The sequence below is a fragment of the Moschus berezovskii genome, chromosome 27, assembly GCF_049115385.1.
Source record: "Moschus berezovskii isolate FMDL1 chromosome 27, NW_MosBer_1.0, whole genome shotgun sequence".
NCBI classification, from domain to species: Eukaryota; Metazoa; Chordata; class Mammalia; order Artiodactyla; family Moschidae; genus Moschus; species Moschus berezovskii.
This window is the reverse complement of record NC_142486.1, coordinates 32,641,207-32,664,990: the sequence shown is the minus strand read 5'-3', so window position 1 is coordinate 32,664,990 and position 23,784 is coordinate 32,641,207. Positions and strand designations below refer to the sequence as shown.

At 46.4% G+C, this 23,784-nt stretch overlaps 1 protein-coding gene across 9 annotated transcripts in view; it reads left to right on the top strand.

Annotated features, from left to right (window-relative positions):
* The window catches only part of CLEC16A (C-type lectin domain containing 16A), a 241,052-nt gene that overhangs the window by 13,514 nt on the left and 203,754 nt on the right, over positions 1-23,784 (top strand). For 7 of the 9 annotated variants that reach the window (XM_088832968.1, XM_055409497.2, XM_055409495.2 and 4 more), the window contains exons 3-4: positions 8,047-8,180; positions 20,726-20,874. In XM_088832968.1, the coding sequence (XP_088689094.1) occupies positions 8,047-8,180; positions 20,726-20,874 (283 nt within the window). Of the gene's footprint in view, positions 1-8,046; positions 8,181-9,524; positions 9,917-20,725; positions 20,875-23,784 lie in introns of those variants that run through there. The other 2 variants (XM_088832965.1, XM_088832964.1) reach the window with 2 other exon arrangements.

Sequence of the window (23,784 nt, the reverse complement as noted above, 5' to 3'; positions counted from 1 at the left end):
ACTGACCGACTGAACTGAACTGAATCTCAATGGTAACTATTGAGGCCACTTAGTAAAACCTCTGAAAACAAATACAGGTGTTCCCTTTCCAACCCAGCTTCCTTATTAGATATTCTGATTTTCTGGCTGGTTCTGTGTTTTCATCAGTGAGGTTTTCATCAGATGGAGCTACTTGTGGAAAATGCAAAGTGTGTGAAATACAGACCTGTGACACTGGTTGGGTTCCCTAAGGAAAACCTGAGTAATAAACAGGTGTTGCTTGTAAGCAGGCTGAGTTGCCTTTCCGGATCTGTGGGGACTTTACTGTTTGTTGCTTGGTATCTGTTGATGGAAATGAGACAGACCCTTGGGCTAAAGATTAGAAACCGTGTCATCTTTACTCGGTTCAGTTGCTCAGTCGTGTCCGACTCTTTGTGACCCCATGGACTGCAGCACGCCAGGCTCCTCTGTCCATCACCAACTCCTGGAGCTTGCTCAAATTCATGTCCGTTGAGTCAGCGATGCCATCCAACCATCTCATCCTCTCTCATCCCCTTCTCCTCCCGCCTTTAGTCTTTCCCAGCATCAGGGTCTTTTCTAATGAATCAACTCTTCGCATCAGGTGGCCAAAGTATTGGAGTTTCAGCCTCAGCATCAGTCCTTCCAAAGAATATTCAGGACTGATCTCCTTTAGGATGGACTGGTTGGATCTCCTTGCTGTCTAAGGAACTCTCAAGAGTTTCCTCCAACACCACAGTTCAAAAGCATCAATTCTTCGGCACTCAGCCTTCTTTATGGTCCAGCTCTCACATTCATACATGACTACTGGAAAAACGATAGCCTTGACTAGACGGACCTTCGTCAGCAAAGTAATATCTCTGCTTTTTAATATGCTGTCTAGGTTAGTCATAGCTTTTCTTCCAAGGAGCAAGTGTCTTTGAATTTCATGGCTGCCAGTTACCATCTGCAGTGATTTTGGAGCCCAAGAAAATAAAGTTTCTCACTGTTTTCATGGTTTTCCCATTTATTTGCCATGAAGTGATGGGACTGGATGCCATGATCTTCGTTTTCTGAATGTTGAGTTTTAAGCCAGCTTTTTCACTCTCCTCTTTCACTTTCATCAAGAGGCTCTTTAGTTTTCTCTTCACTTTCTGCTATAAGGGTGGTGTCATCTGCATATCTGAGGTTATTGATGTGCATGGTGTACTTTGCATATAAATTAAATAAGCAGGGTGACAGTATACAGCCTTGATGTACCCCTTTCCCAGATTTGAACCAGTCCATTATTCCATGTCCACTTCTAACTGTTGCTTCTTGACCTGCATGCAGATTTCTCAGGAAGCAGGTGAGGTGGTCTGGTATTCCCATCTGTTAAGAATGTTCCAGTTTGTTGTGATCCACTCAGTCAAAGGCTTTAGTGTAATCAGTAAAGCAGAAGTAGGTGTTTTTCTGAAATTCGCTCGCTTTTTCTATGATCCGTTGGATGATGGCAATTTGATTTCTGGTTCCTCTGCCTTTGCTAAATCCAGCTTGAACATCTGGAACTTCTTGGTTCATGTACTGTTGAAGCCCGGCTTGGAGAATTTCACTTTACTAGCGTGTGAGATGAGTGCAATTGTGCAGTAGTTTGAACATTCTTTGGCATTGCCTTTCTTTGGGATTGGAATGAAAACTGACCTTTTCCTGTCCTGTGGCCATTGCTGAGTTTTCCAAATTTGCTGGCATATTAAGTGCAACACTTTCACAGCATCATCTTTTAGGATTTCAAATAGCTCAACTGGAATTCCATCACCTCCACTAGCTTTGTTTGTAGTGATGCTTCCTAAGGCCTATTTGACTTTGCACTCTAGGATGTCTGGCTCTAGATGAGTGATCACACCATCGTGGTTATCTGGGTCATTAAGATCTTTTTTGTATAGTTCTTCTGTGTATTCTTGCCACCTCTTCTTAATATCTTCTGCTTCTGTTAGGTCCATATTCTGTCCTTTATAGTGCTCATCTTTGCATGAAATGTTCCCTTGGTATCTCTAATTTTCTTGAAGCGATCTCTAGTCTTTCCCATTCTATTGTTTCCTTCTATTTCTTTGCATTGATCACTTAGGAAGGCTTTCTTATCTCTCCTTGCTGTTCTTTGGAACTCTGCATTCAAATGGGTATATCTTTCCTTTTCTCCTTTGCCTTTTGCTTCTCTTCTTTTCACAGCTATTTGTAAGGCCTCTTCAGACAACCATTTTGCCTTTTTGCATTTCTTTTTCTTGGGGATGGTTTTGATCACCACCTGTACAATGTTACAAATCTCCGTCCATAGTTCTTCAGGCACTCTATCAGACTAATCCTTTGAATCTGTTTGTCACTTCCACTGTATAATCGTAAGGGATTTAATTTAGGTCATACCTGAATGGTCTAGTGGTTTTCCCTACTTTCTTCAATAAGTAGTTCATGATCTGTATTGGCAATGCGGAGTTCATGATCTGTACCACAGTCAGCTCCAGGTCTTGTTTTTGCTGACTGTATAGAGCTTCTCCATCTTCTGCTGCAAAAAATATAATTAATCTGATTTCAGTATTGACCATCTGGTGATGTCCTTGTGTAGAGCCGTCTCTTGCGTTGTTGAAAGAGGGTGTTTTCTGTGACCAGTGCGTTCTGTTGGCAAAACTCTGTTAGTCTTTGCCCTGCTTCATTTTGTACTCCAAGGCCAAACTTGCAAGGTGTCTCTTGACTTCCTACTTTTGCATTGCAGTCCCCTATGATGAAAAGGACATCTTTTTCTGGTGTTAGTTCTTGAAGGTCTTGTAGGTCCTCATAGAACTGTTCAGCTTCTTCGGCAGTTGTGATTGGGGCATAGACTTGGATTACCGTGATATTGAATGGTTTGCCTTGGAAATGAACAGAGTCACCTTTACTAGAATGGACTTTTTTTAGTCCACTTGTCATCTTAGAGAAACTGCCGAGCTCTCAGAGGCCCAGTTATTCTTAAATCACTGCCCCGCAGAGGCCCCAGGAGAATTTGTTTTTAATGCATTTTAAAGTTTCTGGGTAATTTTAGATTACACAGGTTTCCATTTACCCCTCATCCTGTTCCCCTGTTAATATCGTTTGTCAAAACACCACCATTACGTCAACTCCAGTCTTGGTTTGGAATCTACCAGTTTTTCCATTAACGTCCTTCTGCTCTGGGACCCCAGCCCAGGTGCCACGATGCATTTAGTCGTTATGTCTCCCTGTGTCCTGTGGTCTGTGACAATTGTTTAGTTTTCTCTAGTTTTATATGACCTTGATAGTCTTGAGAAGGACTGGCCAGTTGTCTTATAGAATGTTCCCCAGTCTGGGTTTCTTTGCTGTTTCTCTCCTGATTAGCCTGGAAGTTTTGGGGACGAGTGCTTCCTGGGGAAGTGCCCTTCCCCTCCCGGAATGTCATTGTTTCTGACCGCCACATGATCCCTGGTGGGTTAACCTGACCACTTGGTGCAGCTGGTATCTGCCAGGGTTTTCTACCCTAAGGTTACTCTTTTCCTCCTCCCCTACGCTGGTCTCCAAAAGGGAGTCACTAAGTCCAGCTTCCTGGGGGTGTGGGAATTAAGCTCCACCTTCTTGAAGGAGGGCAAATCTACAGACAGTATTTGACATTCTTCTGCGTAGAAGATTTGTCTCTTCTCATTTATTGATCTGTCTAGTCATTTATTCACATACATCTCTTGCAGATTTTGCAGGGTTGTTCCGGGCCACCGCAGTAAGGCGAATAGTGCAGTAAAGCGAGTCACGTGAATGTTGGGCAGTCCCAGTGCATGTAAGTTACGGTCACACTAGTCTGGCGAGGCTGCAGCAGCCTTTGTCTGCAAAACCAGCACACACACCTCCATCAAGAAATAATGCTGTTGGGAAAATGGCACCAGCGCACTTGCTCAACTCAAGGTTTCAATTTGTAAAAAAAACAGTATCTGCAAGGTTGGACTCATGGGTGTTGATTTTGTACTCTGGATGATAATCGAGCGCTCTGTGGTTTATTTTGTGCTGGCGTTGTTCCAGCTCTGAGCACTGAGCGCTCTTTTGGGTTGCTTCCTGTGTTCCTGTGACACACCCCCATCCTTTTGGATTTTGGAGCACTTCCTTACTTTCTGGTCCCCTGTGGTGCATCAGAAATAGATATTTTTCTGAAACTCTCTTGCTTTCTCCATAATCCAGCGGATGTTGGCAATTTGATCTCTGGTGCCTCTGCCTTTTCTAAAACCTGCTCGAACATCTGGGAGTTCACGGTTCACATATTGCTGAAGCCTGGCTTGGAGAATTTTGAGCATGACTTTACTAGCGTGTGAGATGAGTGCAATTGTGCGGTAGTTTGAGCATTCTTTGGCACTGCCTTTCTTTGGGATTGGAATGAAGACTGACCTTTTCCAGTCCTGTGGCCACTGCTGAGTTTTCCAAATTTGCTGGCATATTGAGTGCAGCACTTTCACAGCATCACCTTTCAAGATTTGAAATAGCTCAATTGGAATTCCATCACCTCCACTAGCTTTGTTCCTAGTGATGCTTTCTAAGGCCCACTTGACTTCACATTCCAAGATGTCTGGTTCTAGGTCAGTGATCACATTATCGTGACTATCTTGGTCGTGAAGATCTTTTTTGTACAGCTCTTCTGTGTATTCTTGCCACCTCTTCTTAATATCTTCTGCTTCTGTTAGCTCCATACCATTTCTGTCCTTTATCGAGCCCATCTTTGCATGCAGTGTTCCCTTGGAATCTCTAATTTTCTTGAAGAGATCTCTTGTTTTTCCTATTCTGTTGTTTTCCTCTATTTCTTTGCATTGATCACTGAGGAAGGCTTTCCTATCTCTCCTTGCTATTCTTTGGAACTCTGCATTCAGATGCTTATATCTTTCCTTTTCTCCTTTGCTTTTCGCTTCTCTTCTTTTCACAGCTATTTGTAAGGCCTCCTCAGACAGCCATTTTGCTTTTTTGCATTTCTTTTCCGTGGGGATGATCTTGGTCCCTGTCTCCTGTACAATGTCACGAACCTCTGTCCAGAGTTCATCAGGCACTCTACCTATCAGATCTAGTCCCTTAAATCTATTTCTCACTTCCACTGTATAATCATAAGGGATTTGATTTAGGTCATGTCTGAAAGGTCTAGTGGTTTTCCCTACTTTCTTCAATTTCAGTCTGAATTTGGCAATAAGGAGTTCATGATCTGAGCCACAGTCAGCTCCTGGTCTTGTTTTTGCTGACTGTATACAGCTTCTCCATCTTTGGCTGCAAAGAATATAATCAATCTGATTTCGGTGTTGACCATCTGGTGATGTCCATGTGTAGAGTCTTCTCTTGTGTTGTTGGAAGAGGGTGTTTGCTATGACCAGTGCGTTCTCTTGACAAAACTCTATTAGCCTTTGCCCTGCTTCATTCCGTGCTCCAAGGCCAAATTTGCCTGTTACTCCAGGTATTTCTTGACTTCCTACTTTTGCTTCATTGACTATTCCAAAGCCTTTGACTGTGTGGATCACAATAAACTGTGGAAAATTCTGAAACAGATGGGAATACCAGACCACCTGACCTGCCTCTTGAGAAACCTGTATGCAGGTCAGGAAGCAACAGTCAGAACTGTACATGGAACAACAGACTGGTTCCAAATAGGAAAAGGGGTACGTCAAGGCTGTATATTGTCACCTTGCTTATTTAACTTATATGCAGAGTACATCATGAGGAACGCTGGTCTGGAAGAAGCACAAGCTGGAATCAAGATTGCTGGGAGAAATATCAATAACCTCAGATATGCAGATGACACTACCCTTATGGCAGAAAGTGAAGAGGAACTCAAAAGCCTCTTGATGAAAGTGAAAGAGGAGAGTGAAAAGGTTGGCTTGAAGCTCAACATTCAGAAAACAAAGATCATGGCATCTGGTCCCATCACTTCATGGGAAATAGATGGAAAAACAGTGGGAACAGTGTCAGACTTTATTTTTTTGGGCTCCAAAATCACTGCAGATGCTGATTGCAGCCATGAAATTAAAAGACACTTACTCCTTGGAAGGAAAGTTATGACCAACCTTGATAGTATACTAAAAAGCAGAGACATTACTTTGCCAACCAAGGTCCGTCTAGTCAAGGCTATGGTCTTTCCCATGGTCATGTATGGATGTGAGAGTTGGACTGTGAAGAAAGCTGATCGCCAAAGAATTGATGCTTTTGAACTGTGGTGCTGGAGAAGATTCTTAAGAGTCCCTTGGACTGCAAGGAGATCCAACCAGTCCATTCTAAAGGAGATCAATCCTGGGTGTTCATTGGAAGGACTGATGCTAAAGCTGAAACTGCAATACTTTGGCCACCTCATGCGATGAGTTGACTCACTGGAAAAGACTCTGATGGTGGGAAAGGTTGGGGGCGGGAGGAGAAGGGGACGACGGAGAATGAGATGGCTGGATGGCATCACCGACTCTGTGGACATGGGTTTGAGTGAACTCCGGGAGTTGGTGATGGACAGGGAGGCCTGGCGTGCTGTGATTCATGGGGTTGCGGAGAGTTGGACACGACTGAGCGACTGAACTGAACTGAACTGTGGTGCATCAGGCTCATCTGGCATGTTCCCTACCCCAGCCCTAGATTTAGCCACTTTCCTAAGGATCCCCTCACTCCCCTAGGGGGTTGTAAAAATCCAGGTACCCAAATTTCACACTGGACATATGGAATCTACCCCTGGACAAGATCTAGGTAAAGGCATGTTGACAAGTTCCCAAGCTGGTCATTGCGCTGCAGTGAACTTACTGGGTGGCACTTGGCAGTCACTGCTTTATACAACTGAAGCAAAGGAAGACATGATTGGTCAAATGATAGAAATATTCTGGGGGTCATTGTGGATGGCATTTGTTGGCACACAGACTCCCTTGGAAAAGAATTTAGGGGTCCCTTTAAGTTCAGACTTATTTATTCATTTACCCTTTCAGACAGAAGGTCTGTAGGACCGAGCGAGTACCAGGCCCATGGTCCTGCCAGCAGGGAGCTGACAGCAGAGGGAAGAGAGAGACCCCAAAACTGAGTCAACAACAGACCCATGGGACAGTCAGGACTTGTCCTGAGCATCCTAGATGAGAGGGGATCTGGTCTCAGCTTGAATTGTTGTTGTTTAGTCGCTAAGTCAGGCCTGACTCTTTGTAACCCCATGAATTGTAGCCCACCAGACCCATCTGTCCATGGGATTTTCTAGGCAGGCATACTGGAGTGGGTAGCCATTCCCTTCTCCAGGGGATCTTCCTGACCCAGGGATCGAACCTGCTGCGTCTCCTGTATTGGCAAGCAGATTCTTTACCAGTGAGCCACCAGGGAAGCCCCTTAGCTTGAGTACGGAGAACATAACTAGAAACATTTTCTTCCATTAAAGAAAGGCATTAGGGGATCTTCATTTCAAGACTTAAAGAGCCATTGTGTGCCCCCAAAGTCAGTGCCCCCAGCCTGCATGCAGACACATATTCTTGCTGGACAAGAAAGGCCTCTGGGGACTGGCTGGTGTCCCATGACCACATCAGCACTTTCTTTTGCCTTGCAGTTCTCATTCCCTAGATGTGGAAATGACCGCCCTGCCAATTGAGAAACCACCAAACTCTTTGATTATTCAGCACCCTTGTGCCCCTTTGTGGGGAATTACTCTGGTTCCTAGGTTGCTGGTGAGCACTCAGAGCTATGAAAGCTAAGGAAGGAGACTTAGTGGGGAATACTAAGCTTGTAAAATATGGATGGAAAACGGCTGCTTGTTGGTTTTAGAAGCGTAGATAGATCACTGTGTCATCATTTAGTTGGGAAAGACCTTTCCCCCTCTGTCTGAAATCTGGAAGTGCACCGCTTCCCAGAATCAGCACTGTTCTCACGTTCTGGGAAGAGAGTCTGAAAGGTTGAGTTTCTCTGAGTGGAAGACAGTGTCGTGGGAAGTGGGTGTCTCGGAAGCCAAGTCCACACGGGTGGTGTGACCTGGCTGCTCCGCAGATGCCTTTGTGGGGTTGCACACGTGTGCTGCGTGTGCAACCAGAGGATGATGTGCGTTTCCACGTGTGGAAGACCACTGACGCTGTCCCCTTCTCTCCCCAGCTTCTTCCTGGAGAAGAACATGTTCGTTTTCTTCCTGAACATCCTGCGGCAGAAGTCAGGCCGCTACGTGTGCGTTCAGCTGCTGCAGACCCTGAACATCCTCTTTGAGAACATCAGTCACGAGACCTCACTTTGTAAGGACAGTCCTGACCCTGGCCTCCACACCACTGGGTGTCGCTGCGTGACGTGTGCCGTGGTTTTCGTGTTGCTTTGTGAATGTTTGTGCTTACCGTGTGTCTTGGTGTGCTTGGGCTCCAGGAGCGCGTGCCCCAGGCTGGGCGGCTTAGACGACAGAAACGCATTTTCTCACAGTGCCCGCGGCTGGCAGTCCAAGATCGTGGTGGCGTCAGGGCTGGTTTCTGGCGAGGCCTGTCTTCCTGGTCTGCAGAGGGCCTTGTTCTCTTCGTGTCCTCACATGTTCTGTCCTCTGTGCACGTGGAGAGGGGATTCCGATGTCTCTCCCTTTTCTTGGAAAGACACTAGTCTTCTTGGGTCAGGGCCCCACCCTCTGACCCCATGTGACCTTTAATCACCTGAAAGCCCCTGTCTCCAGATACAGTCCCTTTGGGGGTTAGGGTTTCAGCACATGAGTTTTGGGGTCACACAGTTCAGTCCCTAGTGCCATTTTTAATCCCTGCATGGTAGGGTGCTGTGCAGGGCTAAGAGAGGGCTCCCCTCTGCTGGGTGGTTCTGGGGTATTTGCACATCTTCTTTATTACCTGTTATTAAAGAGCTTGAGTCACTGAGTAAACAGCCGACAGAATAAGCATTGGAAACAGCAGGATGGGGAAGAACGTGGCCAAGGGCGTGGCTTTGGCCCCTGGCCTGCCTGCTTCAGCTCCACTGCCGCACTGGTGAGGGTGTGACTTGGAGCCTCTCCCCTGCCCTTACTGAGCCCTGGGCTCATCATCTGAAACAGCCACCCTACGAGGCAGGTGCTGTCAGTGCCCTCGTTCAACACTCAGAGAGTCTGAGTCGCCAGCCCCAGGTCACAGCTCTAGCAAGGCCGGAATCCAGAAGGGGTTTCAGCCCAGGCAAATTAACTCAGTGTCACCAACTGGGGGTGACTGTGCTCCCAATGAACATTTGTCAGTGTCTGGAGACATTCCTGGGGGGCTGTGCTACTGGCCTCTGGGTAGAGGTCAGTGATGCTGTTTAAATCCTACAACATGCAGGACAGCCCCCCACAATAAAGGAGTAGTTAGCCCAAAGCGCCAACAGTGCCCAGGGCGCAAAACCCTGGTTTAGCTCCTAATCCTCCCTGCTTGATGAAAAGCATTTTTATTCCAAGGTAACTGCACCAAGCCTCAGGGCCTGTCTGCTGGAAGCAGGGAAGAGAAGACAAGTGATGGGATGCCTGTGTCACAGGCAGGCTCTTGGCCCCCAAGACAGGATTGAGAAAAGCTTCCAGTCAAAGAGGATGACGGTGGTTCTCCTGAAGAGGGAGGAGGCCGGGAAGGAAAGAGCTGCTGGCTGCTGGCCACTAGAAGGCGCTGCTGTCCTGGGACACGGCCACTGGATGGTGCTGCTGTCCCAGGAAGTGGCCACTAGATGGCACTGCTGTCCCAGGAGACTCCTGAGGCTCCCCCCTCTATGTGAATCGGCAAATGCGATTTGACTCACTCTCCCTGAGTGGTTTCCCTGTTAACAGCTTTGGTTACGCTGGATGTGAATTGCGGGCAGTTTCTGAAAACTCCGAGAGGGGAAGGCCCGGCTCTGTATTGCAAGTCATGGACTGAGAGCCAAGCAAGTCCCAGGCCTGGCATTGCCAACGTACGCCCCGCATGCACTCCAGGGCATTGGCTCGCCGAGCTGCAGTTTCTGCCTCTCTGCAGTGGAGGTGATCCACGGACCTGGAGACTGGATAAGTGTGAGAGTGGGCGTGCACAGTGTAGCGTTGGGTCTGGCAGGTGGAAGTCTCCAGTTAAAGCTGGGTTTATCCTTGAACCCAGTGTTCCCCCAGGTGGCTGTTCTCTGGTAACCCAGCTGACCTCAGGGCTACGGGAGTGAAGAGGGGGTTGGGGGGCGATAGAAAATTCTGGGCTTTCTGGATCATACGGCCTCTCTTGCCTCAGGGCTAAAAAGGGGATTGTGCTGTAAGAAAACCCAGGCAGATGTTGCTGGCCCTGCAGGGAATTCACCAGAGCACTTTCATAAGCCCCACCAAGGCAGCAAAAAGGACTCTGTTTTTATAGAACTTGGATGTATGGGGGTGAGAAGGATAGGTGACTTTTGCTTTTAATTTTCTGATTATAGGAAGAAAATGTCTCCATTGTAAAACAACAACAAAAAGTCAAATGAAAATGCTATAGAAAGCAGAAGTTCTGGAGAATTTCACCCTAACAGTTCAGTGTTAACCCCTATCGTTTTGCTGTCTGCTCTTTTTCCCGAACTTAACTAGCGTATCTTAGATTTTCATGTTGTCCATTCATGCATCCCAGCCTTGTTTGGTTCAAGAGTCGCCTCTTTCTGGGCCATAACTTACTTAACGTGACCGCGGGCATTTAGGTGGTTTCCGGGTTTTCGTTATTACAGGCAGCCATTTCACGAGTGCACCTGTTGCCTGTGGGGTTTGGTGACCTAAGTGACTGCAGGCCCGAGAGCCTGAGATTACTTAGAGACTCCTGGGTTTATTATAAAAGGATACCACAGAAAGCCGGCCACACAGCGAGGGCGTAGTAGAAAAATCCCAGTCGAATAACAGAGGCGTCTGCACGGCCCCCACCGTGGCCCCGCCACCCACAGAGTCCCGTCTGGAGGCCCGGAAAAGTCCCAAGGGGGATGCATGGGAGCGTGTGGCTCTTCCAGCTCGGGGTGCAGCCAGGAGGATGGAGGCTGCCCACCACCAGCAGCCAGCACAGGCGTCTGTGTCTTTGGTGGCCCAGGAACCACTCAGCAGTCACAGCAGGGCCGACATCCCTTCTCCTGCCGGCCCATTTGTCCCCCGCTGACCACAGCCGGCCAGACAGAGTAGAGCGAAGCAGCCTCTCCTGGCTGCTCGTTGCAAGTGTGGATTCTGGGTGGGTGGGTCCTGGACTGTTCAGAGGACAGGATACTGTATAGCCAGAAGGAGACAAAGGAAGCGACGTGGATAACTGGGCCGTGGTGATGAGTGAGAGGCCACACACCAGGCGGGGGCTTCCCGTGGGAGTCCCCGAACGGAGCGCAGGATCAGGCAGAATGAGTCTTCGGTGCTGAAAGTTAGGCTGAGGGGCTGTCTTGGGGAGAGGGACCGGATGGAGCAGGGGTGTGTCTCTTGGGATCTGGAAGTGCACTGTCTGATCAGGGTGGTGCTTACCTGGTGCATTTATTTGCAAAAATTCATCACGCTGGACACCTAAGATGTGTGAGGGGTGTGTGTGTGTGTGTACATTTATATATGCATATATATGTACACACAAATAAATATATACACGCATAAGCACAGGTACTTAAAATTCATAAATATATACATTGCCACATATGTCAAGCTATACACTTAGATTTGTGATATATGTAACCTCACTTTTGTATAAGATATTGAATATAGTTCCCTGTGCTATACAGTAGGTCTTTGTTATTTATTTTATACGTAGTAATATTAGTATATTATAGGGAAATATACTGGTGTCAGACAGTAAAGAATCTGCCTGCAGTCAGGGAGACCTGGGTCCGATCGCTGGGTTGGGACAATCCCCTGGAGGAGGGCATGGCAACCCACTCCAGTGTTCTTGTCTGGGGAATCCCATGGACAGAGGAGCCTGGTGGGCTACAGTCCATAGTCACAAAGTGTCCGACACGACTGAAGCAACTTAGCACGATATATGTAATGTAAAACGTATCTCTGTATATAGTATAAAAGATTATACGTAATATAAAATATTATATGTAGTATAAAATAAATACATATATAGTAGTATATATCTATTAATCTCAAATTCCAAATTTATCCCTGCCCTGCTTTTACCCTTTGGCAACCAAAAGTTTGTTATCTGTGAGTTGGTTTCTATTTTGTAAGTAAGTTCCTTTGTATCATTTCTTTAAGAGTCCACATGAAAGTAGCATCACGGTTTGTTTGTCTTTGTCTGACTCACTTCCTTGGTATGAAAATCTCTAGGGCCATCCTTGTTGCCGTGAATGGTAGTACTTCATTCTTTTTATGGCTAATGTTCCTCTGTGTGTGTGTGTGTGTGTGTGTGACATTGTCTTTATCCATTCATCTATTGATGGACACCTGGATTGCTTCCATGTTATAAATAGTACTGCTGTGAACACCGGGGTACGTGTGTCTTTTCGAACTAGAGTTTTCATCTTTTCTGGATATATGACCAGGAGTGGAATTGACGGGTCATGTTCTAGTTTTGTTTTTAGTTTAAGGCACCTCCATCGTGTTCTCCATCATGGCTGCACCAGTTTGCATTCCCACCAGTGCAGGAGGGTTCCCTTTTCTCCGCACCCTCTCCAGCGTTTATTATTTGTAGACTTTTTTGGTGATTGCCATTCTGACCACAATGAGGTGATATAATATCACCTCTGACCAGGACGAGGTGATCAACTCATTGTAGTTTTGATTTTCATTTCTCTAATAATTAGTGGTGTTGAGCATCTTTTTAAGTGACTGTTGGCCATCTGTATGTCTTTGGAGAGATGTCTGTTTGGGTCTTCTCTCCCCATTTTTTGATTGGGTTGTTTTTTTTTGTTGTTGATATTGAGCTGTTTGAGCTGTTTGTATATTTTGGAAATTAAGCCCTTGTTGGTCATGTCATTTACAAATATTTTCTCCCATCTGTAGTTTGTCTTTTCGTTCTGTTTGTGGATTTCTTTGCTGTGTAAAAGCTTATAAATCTGCTTGGGTCCCATTTGTTTATTTTTGTTTTTATTTCTATTGCTTTGGGAGACTGACCAAGAAAACATTGGTACAATTTATGTCAGAGAATGTTTTGCCTCTGTTCCCTCCTAGGAGTTTTATGATGTCATGAATTTAAGTCTTTAAGCCATTTTTGAGTTTCTTTTTGTGTATGGTAAGAGGGTATGTTCCCACGTCATTTAGTTGCATGTGGCTCTCTCGCTTTTGAACACCACTTGCTGAAGAGACTGCCTTTTTGTGACTGTATATTCTTGCCTCCTTTGCTGAAGATTAATAGATTATAGGTGTGAGAGTTTACTTCTGGAACCTCTATTCTGGTCCGTAAATCTGTCTGTTTTTGTGGCAGTACCACACTGTTTTGATGACTGTGACTTTATAGTATTGTCAGAAATCTGGGAGGGTTATGCCTCTAGCTTTGTTCTTTTCCCTCAGGATTGCTGTGGCAGTTGTGGGTCTTCCATGGTGCCATATAAATTTTAGGATGATTTTTTCTGCTTCTGTGAAAGACGTCATGGATAGTTTGATAGGGATCGTGTTAAATCTGCAGATTGCTTTGGGTAGTATGGCCGTTTTAGCTGTGTTAATTCTCCCAGTCCAAGCGTGTGGGCTGTCTCCCCCTTTCTTTAACGCATCTGCAGTCTCCTTTCTCAGCAGTTTTTACTCTTCAGTGTGCATCTGTCACCTCCTTGGTCAGGTTCATTCCTAGGCAATTTTTTTGGACATGATTTTAAAAGGGATTATCTTTTTTTCTCTAACTTTCTGGTATTTCATTGTTAGTGTCAAGAAATGTGACAGGTTTCTGTATGTTAATCTTAAATCCTGGTACCTTCCTGAGTTCATTTTTCAGTTCTAATAGTTTTTTTGTGGAATCTTTGTGTGCGTGTGTGCTTAGTCTTGTCCGACCCTTTGCAACCCTATGGACTGTAGGCCTTCAGGTTCCTCTGTCCATGGACTTTTCCAGGCAGGAATACTGGAGTGGGTTGCCATTTCCTATTGCAAGGGATCTTCCCGACCCAGGGATGGAACCCACATCTCTTGTCTCCTGCATTGGTAGCTGAATTCTTTCCCACTGGCAGCACCTTTAGGGTTTTCTATATAGAGTATCATGTCATCTGCATGTAATGACAATTTCACCTCCACCCTTCCACCTTCCAATTTGGATGCCTTTTATTTCTTTTTCTTGTCTGATTTTTATGTCTAAGACTTCCAATACTATGTTGAATAAAAGTGGGCATTGTTGTCTTGTTACATAATTTAGTGGGCAGGCTTGCAGCTTTTCATCATTGAGTATCATATTGGCTGTGGGTTTGTCATAAATGACTTCTATTATGTTGAGATATGTTCCCACTAGACCCACTTCGGTGAAAATTTTTATCGTGAATGAATGCTGAATTTTATCAAATGCCTTTTCCGTAGCTATTGAGATGTCTTTCCTTTTGTTGATGTGGTATATCACACTGATTGATTTGCGTTGTTGAATCATCCTTGTGACCCTAGGATGAATCCAGCTTGATCATGGTGCATCTTTTTTGTCTGTTGTTGGATACGGTTTGCTAATATTTGTTCAAAATTTTGCATTTATATTCATCAGAGATGCTGGCCTGTAGTTTTCCTTTTTAGTAGTGTCTTGGTCTGGTTTTGGTGTCAGGGTCTTGGTGGCTCATAGGAATTTGGGAGTGTTCCCTCCTCTACAGTCTTTGGGAAGAGCTGAGTTTTTAGAATTGATTTACTGACTGTTGGCTGTGCTGGGTCTTGGTTGCTGTGCTCGGGCTCTCACTAACTGCGGGGCACAAGCTTCTGATTGCGCTGGTGTCTCTTGCTGCAGAGGCTCTAGGGCATGCAGGCCTCAGTAGCTGTGACGCGTGGGCTCAGTTGCCCTGTGGCACGTGGAATCTTCCCAGAGCAGGGATCAAACTGGTGTCGCCTGCATTGCCGGGCGGGTTCTTACCCACTGGACCACCAGGGAAGTCCTGAAAGAGTTTGAGAAGGGTCACTCACTCTAAGTTCTTTTCATGTTTGGTAGAATTCCCCAGTGAAGCCATCTGGTTCTGGTCCTGGACTTTTGTTTGAAGGGAGTTTTTTCTTTTTTTGAATTACAGATACTATTTCCCTTCTAGTAATTCGTCTGTTCAAATTATCCATTTCTTTTTGATTCAGTTGTGGAGGGCTGTATGTTTCTAGAAACTTGTCCATTTCTTCTAGGTTGTCCATTTTGTTGGCATATAACCCTTTAGAGTATACTCTTGTGATATTTTTTCTTTTTGTGTTTCTGCAGTATCAGTTGTTATTTCTTTTTTTTTTTTTTTTCGTCTCTTATTTTGTTTATTTGGGTTCTGTGTCTGTTCTTCTTGGGGAGCCTGGCCAGAGGTTTGTTGATTTTGTTTATCCTTTCAAAACACTAGCTCTTGGTTTTATTGATTTTTAAAATTGTTTTCTTAATTTTATTTATTTCCTCTCAATTTTTACTATTTCTTTCTTTCTGCTGACTTTAGGTTTTGTTTGTTCTTCTTTTGCTATTTCTTTTAGGTGGTAGGTTAGGTTGTTTTTCTTCCTTTTTGGAGGAAGGCCCATATGGGCTTCCTTTGTGGCTCAGCTGGTAAAGAATCCGCCTGCAATGCAGGAGACCTGGGTTCGATCCCTGGGTTGGGAAGATCCCCTCAAGAAGGGAACGGCTACTCACTCCACTATTCTGGCCTGGAGAATTCCATGGACTGTATAGTCCAAGGGGTCGCAAAGAGTCGAACAGGACTGAATGACTTTCACTTTCATTTTCACTTGTATCACTTTGAACTTCCTTCTTAGGACTGCTTTTGCTGCATCCTATAGATTTTGGGCTTCCCAAGTGGCACTAGTGGTAAAGAATCCACCTGTCAATGCAGGAGGCGCAGGAGATATGGGTTCGATCCCTGGGTCAGGAAGATCCCCTGGAGGGGCGCACGGCAACCCACTCCCATATTCTTGCCTAGAGAATCCAATGGACAGAAGAACTTGGCAGGTTACAGCCCATAGGATCACAAAGAGTTGGACGTGACTGAAGAGACTTAGTATGCGTAGATTTTGTGTGATTGTGTATAATCTCATTTTTGTGCTTCAGTTGCTTCAGTCGTGTCTGACTCTGTGACACTGTGGACTCTAGCACGGCCAGGCTTATCTGCCCATGGGATTTTCCTAATTTTTAAACGTGTTAAAATTCTTAGGGCCCCACTGCCTTTTCTCTTAGAGCGAGCTGTAAGATTACCTCAAGAATTGTTATAATTGAGATTTTGAAAACTACAGACTTGATGTCCTACCTGCAACGCCTCCAAGACCGTTCTGAGGCGACCCTGGCAGCGTGCCCTCGCTGCAGCCCTCTCTCGTCCCGCGCTCCTGGGTGGAGTTCTAACCTTTTCAGTCACTCTCTGATTGGCCTAAGGTAGGTACCTCTTTGGCACCAGACAACTTTCTGTTTTTTCTTTCTGTTTTCCCCCAAGAACAGCAGTCGTGGCGACTGGTGGACTGGGGGTGGAGGTTAGGAGTCTCCGAGTCAGAGTACGGAGGTGGAGCGTGGTAGCTCCCGCGATAGAGGGCTCCTCAGTGTCCTCAGAGCTTTTCCTGTTTTACCTGCTTCCTCATGTGAGGAGTTGAGTTCAGTTCAGTTCAGTCGCTCAGTCGTGTCTGACTCTCCTCGACGCCATGAATCACAGCACGCCAGGCCTCCCTGTCCATCACCAACTCCCGGAGTTCACTCAAACTCATGTCCACAGAGTCGGTGATGCCATCCAGCCATCTCATTCTCTGTTGTCCCCTTCTCCTCCCGCCCCCAACCTTTCCCACCATCAGAGTCTTTTCCAGTGAGTCAACATGTCGCATGAGGTGGCCAAAGTCTTGCAGTTTCAGCTTTAGCATCAGTCCTTCCAATGAACACCCAGGATTGATCTACTTTAGAATGGACTGGTTGGATCTCCTTGCAGTCCAAGGGATTCTCAAGAGTCTTTTCCAGCACCACAGTTCAAAAGCATCAATTCTTCGGCAATCAGCTTTCTTCACAGTCCAACTCTCACATCCATACATGACCACGGGAAAAACCATAGTCTTGACTAGACGGACCTTGGTTGGCAAAGTAATGTCTCTGCTTTTTAGTATACTATCAAGGTTGGTCATAACTTTCCTTCCAAGGAGTAAGCGTCTTTTAATTTCATGGCTGCAATCAGCATCTACAGTGATTTTGGAGCCCCAAAAAATAAAGTCTGACACTGTTTCCACTGTTTTTCCATCTATTTCCCAAGAAGTGATAGGATCAGATGCCATGATCTTTGTTTTCTGAATGTTGAGCTTCAAGCCAACCTTTTCACTCTCCTCTTTCACTTTCATCAAGAGGCTTTTGAGTTCCTCTTCACTTTCTGCCATAAGGGTAGTGCCATCTGCATATCTGAGGTTATTGATATTTCTCCCAGCAATCTTGATTCCAGCTTGTGCTTCTTCCAGCCCAGCGTTCCTCATGATGTACTCTGCATATAAGTTAAATAAGCAAGGTGACAATATACAGCCTTGACGTACTCCTTTTCCTATTTGGAACCAGTCTGTTGTTCCATGTCCAGTTTTGACTGTTGCTTCCTGACCTGCATACAGGTTTCTCAAGAGGCAGGTCAGGTGGTCTGGTATTCCCATCTGTTTCAGAATTTTCCACAGTTTATTGTGATCCACACAGTCAAAGGCTTTGGCATAGTCAATGAAGCAGAAATAGATGTTTTTCTGGAACTCTCTTGCTTTCTCCATGATCCGGCGAATGTTGGCAATTTGATCTCTGGTGCCTCTGCCTTTTCTAAAACCTGCTTGAACATCTGGGAGTTCACGGTTTACATATTGCTGAAGCCTGGCTTGGAGAATTTTGAGCATGACTTTACTCGCGTGTGAGATGAGTGCAATTGTGCGATAGTTTGAGCATTCTTTGGCATTGCCTTTCTTTGGGATTGGAATGAAGAGTGACCTTTTCCAGTCCTGTGGCCACTGCTGAGTTTTCCAAATTTGCTGGCATATTGAGTGCAGCACTTTCACAGCATCATCTTTCAGGATTTGAAATAGCTCAACTGGAATTCCATCCCCTTCACTAGCTTTGTTCAAATTTTTGCATTTTGAATGCAAAAGTAGGAAGTCAAGAAACACCTGGAGTAACAGGCAAATTTGACCTTGGAGCATGCAATGAAGCAGGGCAAAGGCTAATAGAGTTTTGTCAAGAGAACGCACTGGTCATAGCAAACATCCTCTTCCAACAACACAAGAGAAGACTCTACACATGGACATCACCAGATGGTCAACACCGAAATCAGATTGATTATATTCTTTGCAGCCAAAGATGGAGAAGCTGTATACAGTTAGCAAAAACAAGACCAGGAGCTGACTGTGGCTTAGATCATGAACTCCTTATTGCCAAATTCAGACTGAAATTGAAGAAAGTAGGGAAAACCACTAGACCTTTCAGACATGACCTAAATCATATCCCTTATGATTATACAGTGGAAGTGAGAAATAGATTTAAGGGACTAGATTCTGATAGATAGAGTGCCTGAAGAACTCTGGACGGAGGTTCGTGACATTGTATAGGAGACAGGGACCAAGACCATCCCCATGGAAAAGAAATGCAAAAAAGCAAAATGGCTGTCTGAGGAGGTCTTACAAATAGCTGTGAAAAGAGAAGTGAAAAGCAAAGGAGTAAAGGAAAGATATAAGCATCTGAATGCAGAGTTCCAAAGAATAGCAAGGAGAGATAAGAAAGCCTTCCTCAGTGATCAATCCAAAGAAATAGAGGAAAACAACAGAATAGGAAAAACAAGAGATCTCTTCAAGAAAATTAGAGATTCCAAGGGAACATTTCATGCAAAGATGGGCTTGATAAAGGACCGAAATGGTATGGACCTAACAGAAGCAGAAGATATTAAGAAGAGGTGGCAAGAATACACAGAAGAACTGTACAAAAAAGATCTTCACGACCAAGATAGTCACGATAACGTGATCACTGACCTAGAGCCAGACATCTTGGAATGTGAACTCAAGTGGGCCTTAGAAAGCATCACGTGAGGAAGGTCTTATTAATTCCTGTTTTCAGATGGGAAAGCTGGGGAGTGAGGAGCGTAAGTGTCCTGTCCAAGGTCACCCAGCTGGGAAGCCGCTGAGGCAGTGTGGGTCCAAGTTTACCTTTGAAGCCAGTGCCTCTGAGATGTGAGCATGACGGGGAAGCCCAGTGGGCCTTCTTAATACTCGGAGCACTGGGTCCACCCAGAGATCTGAGTAGGTGGTCAGGGCCGGGGCCCAGGACTCTGCAAATCTTGATGAGCTCCGGGGAGGCTGTGTTGCTGGTCCCACAACCAGAGGTAGAGAGGTGGCACCCCGCTCTCCTGCCTCGCTGAGTCTGCCCGTATGCTGCTGTGGGTCATGTCCGGCCTTTCCCCATCTGTGGGGAGGCAGCCAGAATGGAAGGGCAGACGGTAGGCACGGCAGCACTAGCTTCGCAGGGTGTCTGGTGAGGTGTCAGAGGACAACTTGTCTGGCCAGGGCCCAAGGCTGAGACTGCAGATTGCAGGCCCATGAGTGGCAGGGCTTCTGTAGACTGTTTTCGCTGGCAAGCACAGCTTCCAAAACTAGTGGATCTAGTGGCTGACATTTCAACTTCAAAGGTAAGATCTGTATTTTCTAGCTTCCTTTGCATAGCTGGAAGCTCTCACCACGGGAAACTCTCTCCCAGCAGGGCCTGGGAGCTTAGCAGGTTGGCTGCTCCCTTGTGGATCTAGTGCCCCCAGGGCCTCGTTACCCAGTTTTCCTGCTTGGCCCCCATGTGAAATGAAAGTCGCTCAGTCGTGTCTGTCTCTTTGCAACCCCATGAACTATACAGTCCGTGGAACTCTCCAGGCCAGAATACTGGAGTGGGTAGCCTTTTGCTTCTCCAGGGGATCTTCCCAACCCAGGGATCGAACCCAGATTTCCCGTGTTGCAGGCAGATTCTTTACCAGTTGAGCCACCAGGGAAGGCAAAGAATACTGGAGTGGGTAGCCTATCCCTTTTCTAGCGGGTCTTCCTGACCCAGGAATCAAACTGGGGTCTCCTGCATTGCAGGTGGATTCTTTACCAACTGAGCCACCAGGGAAGCCGCTGGCCCCCATGAGGGCATGGTATTAACACAGGACAGTGAGCTGAAGTTTGAATTCCATTCCTGACTTCCTGTCTCTCCGTCCTTGGGCAGATTAATTAACCTTAGTTTTTTTACTCACCTGAAAATCAGGGCAAACAGGACTACTCTGCAGGTTGACTGTAATGGCAAATGATGATGCAAAGCCGTCCGTCTGGTGCTGGCCCGGTCGTGGAGGTTCAGCCTCCAGGGGCCTCTATGAAATCGTGTTGCCTCTATAGGAAGGAAAAAGCCATGTGGGGCCCTCTGTGGCACTCAAGGGTGACAGTGTGACTTTTGATGGCGAAATGGGGCCATCTTTCATAGGACACGGTGCAGCTGACCCTCATCTGTGGGTGGTTTGTGAAACCTCCCACACACCACCTGGTCTGCCCCACCACCAGCTCTCTCACTGAACTTTGCTGGCAACGGAGGAAAATGCTTGGGGGCTCTTCTGTCTGGTGTGGAGGCAGCCGTGTCCTGGGCTTTCTGGGGCCCGCCTTTGAACTTTGTAGTGCTGTGCATGGTGGCTGCGTTCTGTGCTGGTTGAAGGGTAAGCTGCTCCCTGCCAGCCTGACTGGTTCAAGTCCGTCACATGGCCATCTGCTCGTTCCTGGGCTTTCTCCGCTTGTCTTTCCTTCAGGGTGAATTAATTAACCTGTTCATGTTTTCTTTTCTTTTTTTCCCCCCTCTAGATTATTTGCTCTCTAATAACTACGTAAATTCTATCATTGTCCACAAGTTCGACTTTTCTGATGAGGAGATTATGGCATATTACATATCGTTCCTGAAAACGCTCTCATTAAAACTCAACAACCACACGGTCCATTTCTTTTACAACGAGGTAAGTAGCTGCACAGAGGCATGTTTGGTTGGAAGCTAGCCAGTTCAAGCAGCGCCTTTGGTTCCGGTGACCTTGTGTCTGTTTACAAAGCACGTATGCATTCACCATTTCCTGATTCACTATTTCATAGCAACACTGTTTGACCTTGGCAGGGTTTTGTTTTTTTTTTTTTAATTGAACAAGTTATCTTTTCTGTTGTTAATGTAAAATTCAATTTGTGCTATCTGAGAGCATGATATTCTTGGTCGGGAGAAGTGCCCAGAAGTTAACTTGGGATTGTGTTCCTCTGTTGGCAAACCAGTAACGACGCCAGTCAGACCCAGCTTCGCCACTTCCCCACTGTGTGACCTTAAGGGGGTCTTAGTCCCCTGAGCCTCAGTTTCTTCATCTGAGAAATGGTGATGATAGTTTCCACCTTGAAGGGTTTTCCAGGGGTTGAATTAAATGAGATGATGTCTTCAAAGCAGCTAGTGTGTACCTGACTCCCTAAAACTGTAGCCTTTGTCATTCCTTATAAGCTAAAATCCCTGATATTCTTTGGGAGAATTACTAACAATTCAAATAAATGAGTTGTCATTGTTCTTACAATTAAGAGGAGCTTGAGCGATCAAGTCAATAAATCTCACATTCCAAAAAGTACAGATGCTGGCTCTCCTGGGACTGGCTCATCCTATGTCTCGACCACTTTGTGAGTGACACAGGCTTTTCCATTGTCCTGCTCTGCTGAGCTGGCATCTGTCTTTAGGCTCAAACCCCTCATGGTCTCAGGATGGCTGCAGAAGCTCCAGACACCACATACTCACTTGCCACTGCTAGAAAGCCTGGTGACATCACATCCTTTCTTGTGCCCCCTTCTAACTTTCCCTAAAACTTCTTTCTCAGAAGCCTCTCGGTAGACTTCCTTTCTCGTCTTGCTGGTCAGAATTCTGTCACATTTCTCTCACAGTGTGTCTGGTGTTGGGGAATGGCCTGGCAGGACAGTTCTGGCTTAGTGTCTTACAAGGCTGCAGTCATCCGAAGGCTAGATTAGGGTTGGGGGATCTGCTTCCAGGGTGTCTTGTCCACATGGCTGACCATTCAGTGCTGGCTGTTGCTGGGAGGCCTCGGTTACACAGTCCCCTCCAGGGAGTTGCTCGGGCATCCTCCTGGCGTGGCAGTTGGCTTCCCATAGAATAAATGATCCCAAGACATCAAGGCAAGCTGTAATGCCTTTCCTGACAGGGCCTCAGAAGCCATACACCATCTTCCGTTGTCTTCTTTAGGCCCCCCCAGGCCAGCCCTGACTCTGCGTGGAAGGAGGCACAGGGGTGCCTCGAGGAGATGCGGGTCGTTGGGCCATCTTGGAGGCCAGCTGCCACACAGCCACGTGCTGTTTGTCCGGCAGGTGTCCTCTGATCGGTGGTCACATACGCTGCACAGCCTGTACTTGAAGTCAGACCATGGTCCCGAACATTTCCTCTGAGTTTGGGCAAAATCCACGCATCTTTCTTCGTAGGATGTGGCAACAGCCTCCCGCACTTTGATTTTTTTGGTCTAGATTTGTAGTGAGCAAGAACTGGCCTCTTGCTTATATATTGTTCCTGAAAATGCTTTCACTGAAACTCAACAGCCACACGGTCCATTTCTTTTACAAAGGAAGGCCGCTCTTGCCTTTTACAAAGGGAAGGAACACTAGCTGCCAGCCACGAAGTGTGGGGTGGTTTAGAAGATTAACGTTGTGTGGCCCAGCTCCTGTACATAGGAGGTGCTCAGTGAGTGCGTCCAGAGACCAGGGGACTGCTGTTCGGGTTCTCCCTGAGGCTCTCCTGGGCAGAAGGAAACCCATCTGCAAAGTTCAGACCAGAGAGAGGGCCAGGTTCCTCCCCAGCTCAGGTGCAACTGGGCTTCTGTGTACCTGCTGGGTGGTGGCGGGAAGGGCAGGATGCAGGGATTCTGGGGCCATAGTGATGCTTCTGGAGGAGTATCCAGCTGATCCCAGAGGAGCGATAGGAGCCTGATCCTTGAGGTGGCCTTGGTTTCCGTTTCTGTGGGCCAGTGCAGGAGCTGCCACCTGTTAGGCGCACACCTGTGTCTAGTGCTCACAGTCGCCTTGCCCTCATTAGACAGCTGTCACCTCACTGAGGGTCGCTGGTTCCGTCTTTCCTGCCTGGGGGTGCCCTCCAGTCTGATCGGGTGCCATGCGAAACACTGGCCAGGAGAGGGCAGCAGAGCACATCATTTCATGCTCTAGCCCGGATCCTGTGCGCCTTTTCCTTAATTAAGGCTCCACTTCTCTGGTTCTGAATGGTTTTGATCTGTTCTGATAACCTCTTTTTAATGCAGAATATTCCCGAGATCCTTCTCTTCCACGGTAATGTTTACACTTTTAGTGTTTCCAAATCGAGGTATATATTACCTAAAAGAGGGTCTAAATGTAGTCAGACTTTGCATTTGCCTTTTATTAGTTGAAGCAGCATCTAATAACTGCATCTGGAATTATCACCGAGTGCTCCTTAGGTATCAGACACCAGGGTACACACCGTACCTGAAATAATCTCATTTAATCTTAGCAACCACGAAGTGGGAATTATTATCTTCATTTTACAAATGTAGAAATGGAGGCTTAGAAATACTTCATCACACAGCCAGGAGCGGTGGAACAGATCCTGAACCTAGGCCTGGCGTTGGCTGGACCCACTTCTGTTTCTTCCATGGTCTCACCATCCCACCCCTCCGCACACTCCCCACAGGGAGTGAACCACTGGCTTAAGGTTCACATGGGTGATGTGTGTATGTGTGTGTGCGTGTCTATGTGTGTGTCTTTTACGAAGTCTCTGATAGAATTCCCTGGTAGCTTAGCTGGTAAAGTATCTGCCTGCAATGCAGGAGACTCCGGTTCGATTGCTAAGTTGGGAAGATCCACTGGAGAAA